The sequence below is a fragment of the Sciurus vulgaris genome, assembly GCF_902686455.1.
Source record: "Sciurus vulgaris genome assembly, chromosome: 10".
Taxonomy (NCBI): Eukaryota; Metazoa; Chordata; class Mammalia; order Rodentia; family Sciuridae; genus Sciurus; species Sciurus vulgaris.
In genome coordinates this window covers 83,739,894-83,758,700 of record NC_136470.1, presented here as the reverse complement: position 1 = coordinate 83,758,700, position 18,807 = coordinate 83,739,894, and the positions used below count along the sequence as shown (strand labels likewise).

General features: G+C 38.2%; 1 protein-coding gene across 2 annotated transcripts in view; it reads left to right on the top strand.

Annotated features, from left to right (window-relative positions):
* TP63 (tumor protein p63) overlaps positions 1 to 18,123 on the top strand; it is a 264,007-nt gene extending 245,884 nt beyond the window's left edge. For both annotated transcript variants that reach the window (XM_079156028.1, XM_079156029.1), the window contains 4 exons: positions 8,332 to 8,489; positions 10,550 to 10,694; positions 11,958 to 12,051; positions 15,057 to 18,123. In XM_079156028.1, coding sequence (XP_079012154.1) covers positions 8,332 to 8,489; positions 10,550 to 10,694; positions 11,958 to 12,051; positions 15,057 to 15,353 — 694 coding nt within the window. In that variant the 3' untranslated portion in view covers positions 15,354 to 18,123. The remainder of the gene's footprint in view (positions 1 to 8,331; positions 8,490 to 10,549; positions 10,695 to 11,957; positions 12,052 to 15,056) is intronic.
* Positions 18,124 to 18,807: the final 684 nt, after the last annotated feature.

Genomic DNA, 18,807 nt, shown 5'->3' with positions numbered 1-18,807 from the left:
CTTGCCCACATTGGTATAAATACAGACCATTATGTTTATAAAGACTGATTCTAATGGGAGCACAAATTGGACCCCATTTTTACGCTAGATTCCTTACCTTTGTATTTCTAAGGGGCATTAACTCATAGCACAGCTGTGCACAAGCTGCTTGACACCTATTCAGCAATCCTTTGACTTTTATATCTCAGACTCATGCTATTTCTTTTTCATTCTTTTCTGTAGCTGACTTTCCTTCTTAGCTTCCATTCTGTTCTCAGGCCAACGTGACTGTTAGACCTTTCCTTAGCCTAACTCTTACTTTCCTCTGGAAAATTAATTTTCTAGTTTCCATTTAAATCTAAGTATAAATCTGAGACATCCTGAGGGGCACTTTGAGGTTCCTTCACTCTCAGGGCCACTCAATGTTGGTGCCTCATTAGTAACAGGAGCCAGAATATATTGCAACAGAGCAGGATTGGCCAGAGCACGGTTTTAACCCCTTGCACCACAGGTGAGGAAACTGAGGCCTAATGAACTACACCTGGAATTTCATAGCCAGTTCATAATATTGATCAGAACGAATCAAATTTAGAACCTAGAGCTCTTTACAATGGTCTGGTCTGATTCATTAGTTAAGTAACTTGTAATACTAAAACTAAAGCAAGTATCAAGTCCCATTTTACCTGTCAGTTGGCATTTATTCTTGCTGTTTTGATTTAAAGGTGTATCTCTTTAATCTCATTTGTTTATGGTTATCTTCAAGAATGCTAATATTTTTCTACAGCTTCATGTATCTGATTTGAGAAGCGAGCAATATATTCAAGGCTATGACATAAGTGAAGGTAAAAGACATAAATATACAAACTTATAGAAGTTATTAGTGCTATTTTTCTATGTTTGGTCAGAAATCCACCACATTTACAGAATATTTATTTGAAATTGTCACTTTTATTGATTAAAAACCATAAATACAGGCAGTTTCACATGGTTCAAACCTGATAGCTATCATGAAAATGCATAGGTTTTTACAGAATACAATGTTACTTTGAATTTCATAGCTCTATTAGTACATCTTCAGGGCTGAGGTTTATTAGCTCTAACTCAGTTATGAAGGATAAACTCAAAGATTAATGAAACTCAGATTAAATCACTTCTCTGCATTGCATATCCCATCATAGGATGGTCTCAGTTCTAGGTCTACAGGTTGGATCTCCTATGGTCTGTATTCTCTTATCATGACTGGAACAATTCTTTGAGTCTTGCATGCTGTCCCATGCTGCTTCATGCTGTTTGCTGAGAGAGAAGCACCAAACCTTCATGTCCAAACAAGGAGTCAAAGCTCTAGTTCTTTAGTTGGCAGTAAGTTGCTTCCACACTTCCACACCAATTTGTATTTTGTCAGATTTTGTTGAGATGGTACCAATTTTTGATGGTTCACCAAATCCCAGTACTAACCAAGTAAAAATGGCTTTGTTCCTTTGAAAGGAGTAAACAAGGAAGATTCAAAGAGCCAGTCTGGGAAACAGTTCCCGAACAGTTCATGCAGTTGCACAACCTTTAACAAAATAAAAGGGTTTGTCCTGGCATCCTTGTGGCACAATTGATTTCTTAATTATGCAAAAGTTGCCTTCATGAATTTGATATACACATTTATAGGCCAAGTTTGTGACTGAAAGGATTAAGGTGTTTATCCATCTCAATCTGGGCACATACAAAATGCTCATTAATAGTTCACAAACGCATGACGACACAGCCCCCATACTGAGATAAGATCACATTTCTTCATACTTCATCGTTTGGCTAGACATGAACAGTAATGAGGTATAATAATTGGGCAGATGACATTTTGTGAAAGCTTAAAGTTTGTTCTTGTTTTTGCACTCCCTTTTTCAATTAATTGAGTCAAGTAACCCTTATGCCAAGCACTATATGAAGCACCATGACCTTCCCTGTCTCCATAATCCTCAAATGAATCCCTTTGTGGAACTTGTTAAAAAATACATATGCCTGGGCCCCAACCTGGTCTCAGAAGGGATCTGAGAAATGCAATTTTTTTAAGTTCCACAGATGATTCTGATATATATGTGTGGCTACCTACTACAACCCTACCTCATTTCTTCTTCATAAAATTCTTGAAAAGAAATCTCTGGGTAACATAAAGGAGGAAAATTAGGAAGGAACAAAAATCACTTTGCAGGCATTCTGTCCTGTTTATACTATGATCATGAAGGTGTGAGGAGGGTGTTTCTGCATTCATTGGATTTGGACATGTGAAGTCTCAAGCCTTCATCTTTTCTTTTCTCTGGTTCCTCTCTGCAGTCTCCTTTCAGCCTGCTTCAGGAATGAACTTGTGGAGCCCCGGAGAGAAACTCCGAAACAATCTGACGTCTTCTTTAGACATTCCAACCCCCCAAACCGATCAGTGTACCCATAGAGCTGCGTCTCTGTATTTCAAGTGTGTGTTTGTTGTGTTTCCATGTGTGTATGTGTGTGTGTGTATCCAGCCTTTGAAAACAGAACTTGAAGACACTTTGACTCAGAGACCCAACTGCTCAAAGGCACACAGCCAGTAGTGAGAGAATCTTTTGAAGGGACTCAAAACTTTAAAGAAAGGATGCTTTCTGCAGATTGTGTATCCTTAGATCTGACATTAGTCAGACAGGAACTACTGTGTATGTCCGTGAGATTTCTGTTGTTTCCAGGGAGGGAGGGGTCAAGCCCAGAAGGGGACATTTGGATGTTTATTGGAACCCTTTTCTGTTCCCTTCCCTTGTGTTTCTCAAACTCATAAAGAAGCTTTTGAGCAGGTCTCAAACTTAAGATGTCTTTTTAAGAAAAGGAGACAAAAGTTGTTATTGTCTGTACATAGGTAACGTGTAGGCGGCTGAGGGACTCAGTCGGGGCCTTTTAATGCTGGTCATGCAGTTATATTGCAAATAGTAACAATCTAGGGCGCCATGTACACTGCTGGGCAGAGAGGTGATGATCATCCTGAGTAGCCTACATTGGGGGCAAGGTGCGTGTTCTTTTCCTCTTTTTGGGAACTTGCATTATTAGTATTCTCTCTTCATGTACAAGTAGAAAGTTCATCAATGCTCTGTCAGATCTTTTTCTGCACCATAGGTCACCATCTGATATGATAGTGTTGTTTGCATACGAAACCCTAGAGACTTACCCTGCAAATGGTTGTTTAGACCCCAAGGCACATAAACTAACTTTGTGGTTTTAATAGGAAGATAAAACCACCTATAAATATTGCCCCAAGTACTTGTTTATCATTCTTCAGTGTCCAAAATGGAGTTCAAAGTCCTCTTACCAAATCTATGATTAATTTGTTTAATTGGGGCTCCTGACCCTCAATCCTACCCATCATAAAACCAGCCAGGTTACTGATTTTGATCAAATGCATTTATCCAGGAGAGAGATGTTTTGGTTAACTGTTGTCCAAGCAGACATGTTAAAATCAATATTTCTGGCCTTTTTTTCTTTCTTTTTTTTTTTTTTTTTTTTTTTTTTGACTCAAAAAGTTGAGAATCCGTTTCTTTCCATTTTAAGATACAGTGTAAAAGCTTTACCCGCCCTCCCCCATCTTCCCACAGGTCACCAGCACTTCAGTCTGTCACCAAGACAATGATTTCTTGTTATTGAGGTTGTTGCTTTATGGATGTGTGATTTTAATTTTCAATAAACTTTTGCATCTTGGTTTATCTTGCAGTTTCCGTTTCTGTCTCTCTTGCTTTTATTTTTCTTAAATACTAGAATATTTTCACAGAAATGCATGAAGTACCATGGGTAGGTCTAAAGAATGAGTGTAATGTAACCATCACTTTGGTCTATATTTCTTATATATGTACTTGATGTTTTTATTTAAGGTACTCTGTGTTTCAAGGTCACCAATCTGAAAATTTAATTACAACATCTCAAGTAGCTTAAAAATATTTTGGTCCTGCAAGTGTTTAATTTCACCCTGGTGGGTCCATAGTATTGTTTATTGACATCTCTGAATAAGTCTCAAATTGTGTCTTTTATTGCCAAATTTTCTAAAATGAATTTAAATTAAATCCCAACATGACATAGGCATTAGCAAATATTTGACCAGAAATCTGTAGTAGGGCCTATTGTCCTTGGTTTGAGTAATTGCTCTTAAAACTACAAAAGTTGTTCTAAGTGAAATAAAATTAGTAGATTAGATAAATTTATAAGAAAATATATCTTTACATTTAAGATAAACATATTAGTAAAATCAGATGGTCTTGTTACATTTGGAAAGAGTTTTCACTTTGTCTAATAACTTTGATTCACAAATCCCTTAAAAGATTGGCAAGTATGTTTGCCTTTTTAACATTTTCTTTTTCTTTTAGGAGTTGTTTTACTTTAAGACAATTTTTATATACATTTTGATATGTTTTTAGTAAATTTTATATAAATGCACATATTTAAAACCATGAAACATATTTGAAAATAATGTTGATCATCCAGAGAATCAATGTTGCGCTTGTCTGTAGTAGCAGGATTGCTGGGCTAGAAAGGTCACAGAGAGAGCAGTACTGGGGCAAATGTGGAAGAGGGATCATTCCTTTTCTGAGGGCAGTCTCCCCACTACCTTCTTGTATTATATGGGGTGTTCTTCTCAACACTCAATATTCCCTTTGCTTCTCACATTCTAAGAAATGGTTTGGAAAAAATAAATTTCGCCCAAGTTCTTCTAGAGTTGCTTTTTCTTTTTTTTCTTTCTTTCTTTCTTTTTTTTTTTTTTCCTGTTAGTAATGGAAGATGTAAGTCAAAAGAAAAAAAATCTTGTGTAATTATTTTGGAAGTTAAAACAAAGTGTAGCTGTGTCTTATCAGGAGTTTTAACATTCACATAATGTTTAACATAGACAGTCACTAGAGCTGGAATGTAGAAACATGATTTCTAATCCTGGATAATGGAAAACTGAAAGTTCTGAAATTCTGAATTTTTTTCTTAGCACAGAAGCTGATATTGTTAGAGTAAAGAACTGGGGTGAATTTTCACTAGGATTTTTCCTCAAAACCAGAAATACAAGAGTTTTGCCTTTCAATATTCCGTAACACTGAGTTCTTAGAAATATTTAGTAAGACTCCAGAGAAAACAACCTCAGGCGTAAACCTTGTTATTTTTTCTGACAGAGTTGTGTTATGTATTTATTCATTTATCTATTTATTTATTTATTTATTTGTTTTGCCGTCGGGATGATGGGAGTACAGTGGAGTGGATATAAGAAAACTAACACTGCACAGGGCCTGTTTTCTCAAATGCTTTTCTTTCTCTTTAATTTTCCCAGATATTTGGGGGACTGTTTGGCAAGAACCATGACATTATATTTATAATGGAAAAAAATATGGTTGTTCCTTCATGCCCTATAAATTAACCATGAATGTATTCAGACTCACTCCTTTTTCATGAATGTGTAGAGGTTATTAGTGAGATCCTTCTATTTCAGACACTGTGAGTTTGGTAATAAACAGACTCTCCTGATGATCTGTGGCATTAAAGCTCACTTCTGAGTTATAGGGAAAGCCATTCAGAATTTCCATCAATCATCTATTCACCCTAATTTCTGAATTTGTTCAATTAAAAAGAATCTGTGTGACCTCTGGCCACTTCTATTAATTCCTAAATTGTTCCCTTTCATCATCTCGGCCAAACACTACAGTATTCATCATTTGGGGTCAGAGAGGAAGAGTGAGAAGAACCAGTGTTCCTTGAGTACCAAGATATTGCTGCACAACTTACCTGACCTCCTTCAGTCTTAATAGTGAACCTTCCAGAGTGAGTTTCGTGCCTCTTCTAAAGATTAAGAATAATGCAATTTTTGGAGACACTTGTATAACCTCCAAAGTCAATTTATTTGCATCAGATCCAGGTGACCTAGAAATTTCAACATGCTTCAAAATCCATGTTCCTTCCTTTCAACCTGTGGTTTCTGATCTATCTTCATCAAATTAAGTGAATTAAGACAATAAATCATAAATGAACTAATAAAATCGTAAAAGATAATGACCATGAGGGAGAGGAAGTTGTAACAGGATATAGAAGGTGGCATTTACTACAACTGAGGGCCCAGAGGAAATGCAAATCTTGTAAATATACTTTTATTTTCCTAATTATGGTTCAAACAAAGTTTCCATAAGTTCTTGCTGTACATTTAACAAGAACTCTTGGGGAAGGGGAGACAGTAGGAATTCTCTTTAGATTAGAGAGGTCCAGCCCACATCTGGAAAATGGGTAATTTATAGGGGGCAAAGCATCTCTTCACTTCCCTGCCCTGAGCTTTTCTGTACTTTAATGTGGACTTACAGACGTTCTTACACAGGTATAAATGTGCTGGCTCTTCTACCAGGCTCCTGCACAGGCGTGGAGTGGATTAGGAAGTGCTTGGTGGCAGCCAGAGTGACTCTTTAATACATTCTTCGGTCCCTGCCTATCTTAGTCTCCCACATTTCTCTTACCACTTAACCCATTTCTTGATCCTGTAACCTATTGCCCATATTTCTTGCGGAGGTGTCACAGAATGAAAACAGACAGACAAAAGCTCTTGAACCAGGTGCCAGGAGCTGTACTTGTACTTGAAACCCATCTATTCAGCAATGTGCAACCTTTGCCACATTTTTTTTTCTTAAATCTTCACACCTGCTCTTCTCTGTTAATAGTAATAATAAGCTCTGTCCATCCCTGCTCTGTTATACTTGATGTGTGTCCACACAGATGTTGTCACAGTCCTTAAGAACATGTGTGAAAGAGAATAATCTGAAGTAGTCTGCAATTAAGAGGATTTATTTTATCAAGAACTGTTCATGCAATTTGGATCTATAATTGTGAGTACATGAGAAAGATAAAGAGAAAAATCAGTGATCTCTTACCTTAAAAAGCAGTGATTTTACAATGTAATGGATTTGTTAATTTTTCATGAACATGCTAATTTAATGCAAATGAATGTACAGCATATTGTTTACATTACCCTTACTGTGACTCTTCAGCAATAGGGAATGGAGGCTTCCCATATACAGGCAGTTATAAATTGTGGAGGATACAGGATGGGATCTTCAAAGACCACCCCACTCTAACACTCAAGTGCTGAGAGTCACTTTATAATATTATTTCTTCAAACATTATGCTCTGCTTGTTTGAAACTTGAATTCATTGATAAAGCCTCTAAAATTTGTATCACATACTTATGCAATATACCTCAAAGACTTTTTTTTAATTTGTCCTTTAATTAATGTAAATATGGCTGCAATAGAAAGGAGGAAAATAGGAACCAAATAATATATATTGTTTGAGGAATGTTCAAGGGGAACTTTCCCCACTACAGGCTAGAAACATGCTTCAATTCAAATCTTCATGCCATGGTCCAAATAATTACTCGCCATAAATGCTGCAATCTAGAAAGTTGTTTTTCTCTTCTTTTTCAGTTCTTTGTATAGCCTTACATGGTGGGATGAATTATTAGCCCCATTGTAACTGCTACTTTATGAGCATCTCAGAGTTGGAGACTTTCTCTTTGGCTTTCCTAGCTTTAACATCTAATGCATCATTAGATGTTAGCAAGGGTACACATATGTGGCTGTGGTTTATATAGCTTTCTCTTAAAGAAAAAAAAAAAAAAAAAGTCCAGGTTGTTAATAAGCAACTTGTGTAGGGACTATAGCTTTCTAATGTTTCTGGAGGGAGCTAAAAGTTGGATTATCTGGCCCGCATTCTATACCTCCAGCATAGAAAAGCTGTTGGCATTGCAGCATGTCCTCTCATGGTCCATGAACATCTCAGCTGAGAAAGCATGCTTCCAACCTGGGGCCTGGGTATGCTGGTAGATGTGCTGCCAAATGTCCTGTTTGATTGGCTTTGCAGTTATATTCTGCATATCCCAATAGGCCTAGGAAGCTACAGATGGAGCAACTGAGCTACAATCTGAGCATGGCATCTCCATGTCTTTCATCAGCCTTTGTGTCTTTTCTGAATTCTTTTCCCTTACTGTTTTTCAAATTTGTTTGAGTTGAAGAGAGAAAGACTAAGAGGATGGAGGGAAACACAATGGGCAAAAGGAGGATACAGTTATTTTCCCTTTCACAAAGAGATACCTGATAAAGATATTACACTTTGTACCCTGCACATTCAGGGAAAATATGATTTGGTGAGGGCTCTGCACTCCCTCCCTAGTCTTGGAAATATTCTCAGCTGGAAACACAAATAACTTCTTATCATCAATCTGGGAGAATAATTGGCAACATAAGGTTGGAGGCCATATTTTAATCTGAGACCTATTGGAAATGACCAGTCCCAACTCCTTAGTGTCCCTGCTGACCATGGTTCCCATGTTTGTATTCCTAGGAGCTCGATGCAGTCTCAGTCTTCATATGGTAACAGCTCCCCACCTCTGAACAAAATGAACAGCATGAACAAGCTGCCTTCCGTGAGCCAGCTGATCAACCCCCAGCAGCGCAATGCCCTCACCCCCACCACCATTCCTGACGGCATGGGAGCCAACAGTAAGCATCTTCTGTAGCTGCAGCTGTAGGACCAAAGGGCTAGTGTAGGGAAGACTGCTCTGATGGGGAAGTCTTTCTCCTAAGCCAAGCCAGGGGCACAGTGGGACAGATCAGACCAAAGTTGAGTGACTTAGCTTTCTTACAGTTCACCTCTCACTTTGGAGAGGTATATTTCATTACAGAACACACTGGTAGTGATGCAGGAGGCTGATCCTTCAATATTGATGAGGAGTTTTGTGAGGCAAACAGTGCACTTCCTGCGAACATGGATGGAAATCCACCTTCCTGCCACCTCTGAGCTAGTCAGAAGGGAATGTATCCAATATGTGGGAAGTGGCATGGTGTGGTAGACTTAAAATATAAAGAAATGGATTCTGGTCTAGAGTCTATTACAAAATTATGGACAAGTCACTTCTCTGCACTAATACTCAACTTTGCATCCACAAAAATATCATTCTGCACATTCAATGTGTTATAAGTCTGTATTCTGATTATCAGCCTTCTCGACTCATCTCCATCTCAAACACAGTCAGTAGGAAGTTGATCTGCAGAAGGAGCTGACTTTTCCTTATTCACACATAAATTCACATATTAACTGAGTATAAATATAAAAGGCAATGAAAAAATTTGGCTCTAATTGGATAATGATTGGCATATGGCTTTGCTATAAGTATAATTATCTTGTCCACTAGAACTAAATATAGTAAAATGGATACACAAACTTGAAAGAAAAAATGATAGTAAAAATACAGAAGGATGGAGAATATCTTCAGGGATGCTGAAGACCAAACACTGCAAAAGTATCCTATACTGTCCTTTGAAAAAGCTGAGGCTTGGATTGTGACCAGATGTGGTATTGTGGCCCGTGTTTATATTTAGTGAGAGAGGTGTGTGTGGAGTGATTGCCTAGAACAGCAACACAGACTTTAGAGCCAGACTGCTTGCCCACTAGTGATAACTACATCCTGAGTCAAAACCTGACCTGCTACTGTGACAACAAAAAGAATAGGAAACATTCATTTCCTAATTTATTTTACATCTTATGACAGTCCCAACTTATATCTTGGAAAGATAAAACAGTGGGTTTGGGAATGATGATTCACATTAGTACAACTTTCAGTTTGCCTGCCTTTTCTTATTTATAGTTCACAGTTATCCTTTGATGTATTTAGGAAAGTCACAGGGGAAACAGACTGCAATGAAATAGGGCTATATGCTATAGTTAGCTAGTTAGTGACATTTCCCTTTGGGTACACTTCCATTTACTGAAGTAGAAACAAATTACATTCATCTTTTTATAAATATATTATTTTGCTCTTTTGGGGTCTGAAAGTAATATTTGTTTCACAAATATTATTGTTTTGTGTTTCACAAATATTAAATATTCCCTAGTAGTGAATGTCTTTAGTTCATGGCTAAGTAAAATGCCAGCAAATATTGGTGGTATTCTTGTGTAGAATGCTGACAGACCATTAGAAAACAGAATCTTTAATTACTTCCCTTCCTTATTAGGAATATGGTTTCCTACAAATATTTCAATATGTCCTTCTATTCACAAATGAATATTCCAAAGGTCTCTCTCTTACTCACATATTTGTTCATTTGTTAACTTAACCTAAGTTTATTGAGCATCTTACTGTGCCAGGCACTGTGCTAAGGTCTGTGGAGATCTAGGCAAGCATATCTAAGACCTGATTTCTCTGCTTGAGATTAGTCTATTGAGGGAAACAGAAATATAACCCATAAAGACCCATACAAGGAGGAATCTGTCCACATTTGGAGAAATTAGCCATTGGGCAGAGAATTTAAGTAGAGAAAGGAATGGGAAGAGATTGTCCTAGGAGAACAAAAATGAAGAAGTGTGTGGTTAGTTTGGAGTCTGGTGACTAATCTGTTTGACTAGATATAGGGTATTTGAACAAGTATAGGGAGAGGTAAGAAAGAAAGACAAGGCTGGTAGTTTTGGCCCTTGGTAACATAAAACCAGGCAAGATGGACCACTGGGGTGCTGGTATATGATAACAGCAGTAACCCTCTCTGTTCCTCCTGCTTCTGTTCAGTTCCCATGATGGGCACCCACATGCCAATGGCTGGAGACATGAATGGACTCAGCCCCACCCAGGCCCTCCCTCCCCCACTGTCCATGCCATCCACCTCCCACTGCACCCCCCCACCTCCGTATCCCACAGATTGCAGCATTGTCAGGTGAGTCCACAGCATGTGCTCCTGGGGACCTGTCCTCAGCATATCTGGGTGATGGAGGGTGGACACTGTCAAAGTTGATAATACATTTGAAAAGCAAGAAAGCAGCCCTGTGGCTGAGGTCAGCCACTATTCTCTGATCTGTGGAGCGATCAACATAGTTTAGTCAAAGAGAGCTACTTTAGTCAGCCTGGGAGGAAGTGAATGTGTGTTTCTGTGCGTACAGGTTCATTCCTGTTCCCTCATCTTCACTTACTCCCTTCTCCCCCCTCCTGTTTGTACATTGTCAGTGGACCCCAAATTGGTGCTCAGGGCTGGGTTTTCCAAAAGGGCAGTACTTGCTATCTTGCTCCCTTTCCTGCTCTCTAGGCCTCATAGCTCTCAGCCACCATGAAACCATTATTTTGGAGTTGAATGTCCGTAAGATAATTAAATGTTAACGAAAATGAGAGAGTCAAGAAGTGGATCAGCTCTACCGCTCTGCATACAGAACACGGGTTCCCTTCAGGCGAGGGGAGTGCAAATTGCAGAAAATAGAAATGCATGAAGCCTGAAAGATCTGTTTTCCCACAGTGGCAAGAGTCAGTTCCCAAATTTCCTGCCGGTACATGTCTCCTGCCTCTGCTTCTTGTGCAGAATGGTTCTTCCTTGTGGCTGCTAGAATGATATGTGTTAGTCTCCATGCAGTGTCAATCACAGAGATGGCAAAATGCAGGACTGATCTCACCCAGGCATTGGTTCTGTGATGACGTCGGCAACATCACTCTTAGCATCACAAAGGGAAGGATTGGTGTTTCTGTGGAGGAAGAATATCCAAAAGTGTTAATGACTTTCTAAAATAGTGGCCTACAATTTTTTAACCATATGAACCATTCTCAGAAATTCCAAGTACAAGACAATGTACAGATACTCATTTTGAAGTGAAGAGCCAGGAGGCAAGAGGGCTAGGAACCTGACCACTAGACTCCTTCATTTCACCCCCTGCAATGGCTCCTAAGGCATTCAGAACCCTAGAATACCACAGATCACCATTTGAAAATCTCGATCTGTGCAATCCACATAGTTGGTTTTATTTTCTGTAGACCTAAATTTCAAGTTAAAATTCCTAAACCTCAAATCTAAGACCCACATATATTTTATCTGCCCCTAGTCTCTTATGTAGGGCATCCAAGGACAAAATGTTGGGTTTTCCTTTATCTTGCCAATGCAGTTGGGGTGAACTTTCTTTTTCTGTTTCCTCCTTCCTCTTCCCTCCTCCCTCTGCAGTTTCTTAGCGAGGTTGGGCTGTTCATCATGTCTGGACTATTTCACGACCCAGGGGCTGACCACCATCTATCAGATTGAGCATTACTCCATGGATGTAAGTAACTGTTAGACTTTTCTCTTGAGTTTTAATTCTTCATTTTCTCCCTCTGGTGACATATGACTTGTAGTTCAATCCTTGGTAGTTTTAAATTTTGTTTTTGTCATGGCCCTAATCCTCAATTCTGAAAGAACACATAACCACAGTAGGAAGATTCCCAGGCCTCCACCTAGACATAGTAAAACTCAGCAATCAATCTTCCTCAGCTTGTCTGATCCATCAACAGTTGGCTACTGTGCCCATACTATATGCAAAATAGGAAAAAGATCATTCCCACCATCAAGAGACCATCTCAAGCCAGGTGTCATGGTACATACCTATAAATCCCAGCACTTGGGAGGCTTTGGCAGGAGGATCACTTTAGCTCAGGAGTTTAAGACTTTCCTGGGCAACATAGCAAGATTGACTTTAAACCAAAAAAAAAAAAAAAAAAAAAAAAAAAAAAAATTAAGAAACAAGGGGAAAAAAAGGAAGAAATTTATAATCTGAAGAATTCAGAGAACTTTTCAAATGTTCTCATTAATCTATATAAGTCCCCAGGGAGGATAGCAGAAAGTAGGCCATGTTATTCTCACTTAAAAGCATGAAGTGGAGATAGGACGGAACAGTGAGTAATGACTGAACCAGGAACAGAGCCAGGAGCGTAAGCCCAGTCTCTAACTCAATTAACTGGCCTTCTCTCCCTCACCTTAAAGTAGGACTTAAGGAAGATTCAGCCATTCCTCTCAGTTCAAACTAGGTTACTTCATTCATCAATTCATCTGAATAGGCCCAGCCATCCCTAATTGATCATAGAGAATGATCCCTGGTTATGGGTTAGTTCTAGCCATGCTTTCTAGTAGCAGTGAAAACTTAGGATTATCATTTTGCTTCTCTGGGTCTCAGCTAAACAAATTGAGTTCAAAATCTTGCCCTACTTTGATTTGTCTTTCGAAAGAATCTGGATGTGAGGGAACTTTCACTTGCTTCCTACCTCATTTCCTGAATTACTGCTCACTCAGGAGCTGGTATTCTGGGCCCAACAATCTGATTTTTCTTCCAGGCTGTTCTTCATGCTGCTGCTCTCTTTGGGGTTCTCTGGACTCTCTCTAGCTTCCAGAGGGCACTTTGCACTGTTGGGAGAAGATAGTCTCTGCCTCTGCCGCTGCTTCTACAGTTGGGACCTCTCTTTACCCCCCTCCTTGAGCACCGATGCTAGAGATGTCCCTATAGCATCAGAGTCCCAGCCCCATGGTGACAAGTACCTACTGTGCTGCCTTTTCTCCACCCCTAGCCATCCCATACATCGCCCCGATGCTACCCAAAAGAATATAAGTGAAAATTGTAGGGAGAACTTAAAGAGTACATTCCAACAGGATTCACATCGCTTTATAATCACCTCCATCCACTCAACAGAGCTGTCCTATTTGAGAGTCTTCTGTAGTAGAACCCTCCCTGAGGAAACAGGGAATCTGCTCTTTCCTATATTTTTAAAGTCATGCTTACCACTTGCTTATCTGCTCCCACTGAGAGTATGGCAGGAGGCTCCACTGGATCTGCAGATGCTCTCTAAGGCCATCTCTGCTGGTGTTTTGACTAGTTAATGGAGTCTAGTTTACAAAAAGCATTGGACTTATTGAGAGTCTAAAAAGTATAAAAAGTACAAGAAGCATTAAGAGCATACTTGCTTATCTATTTTTGGATTCCTTTTATTACACTGTTCCTCTGCTACAGTAGGAAGTTTGAGTACTTCTAATGGCCTGGAAATTCACACCATGGGAAGATATAACACTATGTTGCAAATTTCTGAATTGGCAAATGTTGGAAACCTATAGAATTTTCTCATCCTCGCCTCAGCTTCTTCCTGCTCATTTCTGGAATAATCACCTCTTTTTCAGCTTTTCTCTTCACATCAGTCAAGTTATTTAGCATCTTTTGCTGAAAGAGGAACGAGATTAAAATATTGGTCTTCATTAGTATCTTCTAGGAGGTACAAAGTTGAGTTAATAATACAATAATAACTTAAATGGTTAACATTTTATAGAGTCTTTAGTAATTTATATAATACTTTCAAAGGAATACTTGCCTGAGTCCACAATGTATGTGGACCTTAAAAGAGCAATTAATCATATCCTGTTTTACCAATGAAAAAACTGAAACCAGGGCTGCTGTAGCAGAATAAAAACCTATGCCATGGTCTGCAGATTCCAAGAACAGCATGCTTTCTACCTACCATGCTTCTCCATAAAAAATGGGAACTATCAGTGAAACAGAGTAATGCAGACAAATGAAAGAGATGCAACCACATTTAACCTAAGACCCTATTTGAAATGACTTCTACCCACATCTGTAGAACATGGACACAATAGTGCTTTATTTTGATTCCCTGGTTTTATGCAAATATCAAGAGCCCCTTTGGCCAATAGGTCAATTTTAGATTCAGAAGCTATCCTGAGTCCACAATTTATTTGCCTAGCTGTATAATGTTAGACTTGTCATCCTCTCTGATCTTTAGATTTTCTGCCTATAAAAAAGGTGTAAGACTATTCAGCTCGAAACAGAGGATTAAATGAGATCATGCATATAAAATAATTACTTCAGTGCCTGGCACATGGAAAGTGCTCAATCTCTGTTAGTAATCTTTTCTTCTCATCTACTCCCCAGTGGTAGTGACATCCCATTAACATATTTCTCCTAATTGCTAGAGCCAAATAGACTTGGAAGCGAGAAGGTACCTGATATTTCTGTTTAAAATTTTTGCCCTCATCCTACTGCTCTCTCCTCTATTTACTAATGAAGAAACTAGGGCTAGCAGAGAATAAATGAATCGTTAACCATAAGCTAAGGTGGTACCTCAAGGCTGTGCCTTAGCTACATACAGTGTTGAAACCAAATGCAAGATATTTTATTTTCTAGGTTACAGATCAGTAAATTCTGTTCAATTAGATAAAAATGGTAAAATGGTATGGAATAAATGTCAGTTTTTCTCTGTTCTCATTTTTCTGGACTCCCGTATGGCACAGGATCTGGCAAGTCTAAAAATCCCTGAGCAATTCCGACATGCCATCTGGAAGGGCATTCTGGACCACCGGCAGCTCCATGACTTCTCCTCCCCTCCCCATCTTCTGCGGACCCCAAGTGGTGCCTCTACGGTCAGCGTGGGCTCCAGTGAGACCCGTGGCGAGCGTGTGATTGATGCCGTGCGCTTTACCCTCCGCCAGACCATCTCCTTCCCACCCCGCGATGAGTGGAATGACTTCAACTTTGATATGGATGCTCGTCGCAATAAGCAGCAGCGCATCAAGGAGGAGGGGGAGTAAGCCCCGTTTTGTGGGCTTCTCCTGGGCTCCTCCCGCCACCTCCACCCCTCCAAGGCACTCGCGTGATCTTCCAAGCATTCTCCCTAGCTCCACCCCTTCTTCTTCTCTGTCTCACTTCTTAAGTAAGAGGCTACCTCTTAGCTAACATCTGACCTGGCATCTGATTCTTCTTCTGGCTTTAAGCCTTCAAATCTCTTGCTTGCAGGACTGAGTTGTCAGGGCTGGGTAGAAGTGAGCAAAAAGCAGTGGGTGTCTCCTTAAGCTGCAGAGATCTCTCATTGACTTTTATAAAGCATTTTCACTCTTATAGTCTAAGACTATATACATATATACATATATAAATATATATAAATATATAAATATACAATATATATTTTTGGGTGGGGGCATTGAATATTGTTTAAGATATAACTTAAAGGAATGGATATTGAGTTGCACTTATCAACCTTTTAAAAATTTACTTGTTTTGGATGGCTTACCTTTGCCCCTTTTCTCAGGGGTATCACGTATGGTGATAGGTATCTAGAGCTTGATTGTGTGTGTGAGTGACAATGGTGTGTAGGTCCTTCCACTTCTTTGGATGCTCAACACATGCCATATCAAAACTTTGGATAGAGTCAGTCATCTTTATCATTACTTATTAATGTGGTAAGACTACATATGTACATGGTTCTCTGTGTTGGCCTATTTTTTGTTGGTGGCATCCCGTATAAGGCTGTTGTTCACTTTGGGATGGTTATATTCACTTTGTGAGGCACTACAGGAAAGTCCATCTCCTCCTTTGCTTTTGTTTGGGAACAAGGAATGTAGGTACAGCTAAATTTTTTTAAAGATTTGTGGAAGCCAGGTTAAAGCTGGATATATCAGTAACCTCCTCAGATTTCTTGCCAGATACCCTACTTTTTATTGGGGAAATGTTAGCTGCCATCACAGAAGTCTTAAAACTAAATTTTACTTCTGAATTGAGTAACTCAGTACACATTTGCTACTCTTTTTTACAATTCAGATTGACTCAGTTGGGATGAATGCAATTATCTAGTTCTTACAGCATGGTTGTAATCACTATTAGTAATATCCAGGATAACAGGAATGATTCAGAAATATTGAGTCTCTAATAAATAGATATATCATTAAGCAATAAATTGAAATTCCTTCATGGTCTTTTGAAACATAAATAATATTTGTTAAATGTTTCTTTTAAAGACCTTACTATTCTATAAAACTGCACATGCAGGTATGTTTATCTTTCTCTTTTCAACTTTTAAAATAGGAATGGTGATTTGTATAATACAGAATTGTGAAATCAGTTTTTCTATGGCATTGGTTGCATCACTGTGTTACTTTTCTTTTTTTATCAACAAGAGTTTGTTAGAAAGTAACCATGAGGACCCAGTTTCCCTTCAGTCCCTTGGGGACTGTGCACATACTTACACATGTTTCAAAGATCAAGGGGTGACCCTTTCATGGAAGCTGTTGCTTCAACAAAGACTTGTTTTAGAATTTTGGGGAAACATGTAAATGACAGTATTCCCCCAGATGTTTTGGAAACATACTTTGTAACAAATATATATATATTTTTTTCAAAATATAAAACAAATATTTTGTATATATGCTAATGAGCTCTAAAATCTTCCCATGCATTCTGGTAGAGGGTTATCATTGCACAGAAGCTTCCATTTTTATTTTAAAGTGCAAAAGGGCTAATAGAGCTCTAAAATGTATGAATTTCATCTGAGAAGTGTATATAAGACTTGTATGTGAAACTGCATACTTTGTATTTTCTTCTTGGGATAGTGGGTTTTCTAGAACCACAGTTAAAAGCGTTTTTTTATTTTTTTTTTTTTTTTTTTTTTTTTTTTTTTTTACATTTTAAAGGAAATACTATTCAGTAAGAAGGCAGTTCTCAAATAATAACACCATAATTGTAAGATGGGGGGAAGGGAAAGTTATTGTTTTTTATTTTTTTTTTATTTTGCATGTTAAAGAAAGAGAGTCCTTGATTTCAACATTTTGTGCTTAAATGATTGTAAGCACTATTAATTTCTGGAACAAGCTGCAACTTTGAAAATTCATTAGGGGAAAACTGAAGCTGCGCCTTAGGGGTATTAGGAAGATAAATGACTTCCTCTACTGTCCTGAGTTTTTAATGAACCTAGGACTTCTGAGCTATTCAAGTGGCACTAGGGACTCAGAAATGCCTGTACTGTATCTCATGGGTTTGGTGTACCCATACCTTGGCACAATTACTGGCCTCATACACAGGTGTCAACTTTGATTCCTTGGGTGTATGAGTAGCCAGGATGGGGAAAAAGGCAAGGCATACATACAGCTGGGAGTGGAGGTTCAGTGGCCTTCTGTGACCTCAACTCAGTGCAGCTAGCTGAATAACAGAATGGTCTTTGCTGGGAAAAAGTTATAAAGAGGAACAGAGAGTAGAATTCTTTTCCTTAAATTCATTTAACTTTTGTTTCTTATATTCCCCTAAAATACAGTATGTGGGATGTTGACTGTTAAAGAGATTGGGATTTTTTTATTATTTTTTATAATTATACAAAAACTAAGCACATGTCAAAAGTTTTATATGCTTTATTAATGTTTTCAAAAGTTTGTTTCTTATAGACATGATACTGTTTTTTAAGCTTCAGTTGCTTGTCTTTTGGTATTTTTGTGTTCTGAGCTTTTGGTGAGCCATAGGCAAATCTATAAGCCACCTATGTTTGCCAAGACATGCAATAAAATTTAAAAAAAATAAAAATGCATTGAGAAATTATATTGGTGTATGTGTGTATGTGTACTAGGTCTTCCATATTTCCAACCTTGATCCTTATTTATACAATTGGATAGAGGAAGAGACATTGAGGGAAGCATTAAAGAGGTACAAATATTGATGTTTTCTCATTGCAGCACAAATAATCACTGTTTTCTCATTTCCCAATCTATAAAATAGAAAATACCAGAAAGGTATCCTTATTTGATACATAATATATTTACAGGTAGACTTTATTTAACTACGGACAGAAAGAGTTTGCTATCTAGCAGGGACTAAAATGCAGAACTTCCTAATATGATGCAGCCCACCCTGATTGTACATGGGAAACACTGCAGACAGTGGGCTCTGATTTGGCCATGTTACCTTTTAAACTCAAGGATATTGACTTTCAATTATGTACATAGATTCAGTTATGAATTATCTACTGTACCATTGGCTAACATTAGATGGCATGAAAACAATATGCTAACTTAGACTTACAGAGAATTTTACAGAAAAAACATAGCACATATACATATATGTGTATAGACATTATACACATACTCCATGTTGTATATGTAATATTTAGTGATATCAATTTGTTTTCTCAGTTATAGATATAATCACATTATGAAGACATTGTGAATCTAAAATTAGTGATACCCCAATTTTAATTTCTTGAAGCCTAGGTGATAGATTGCCCAA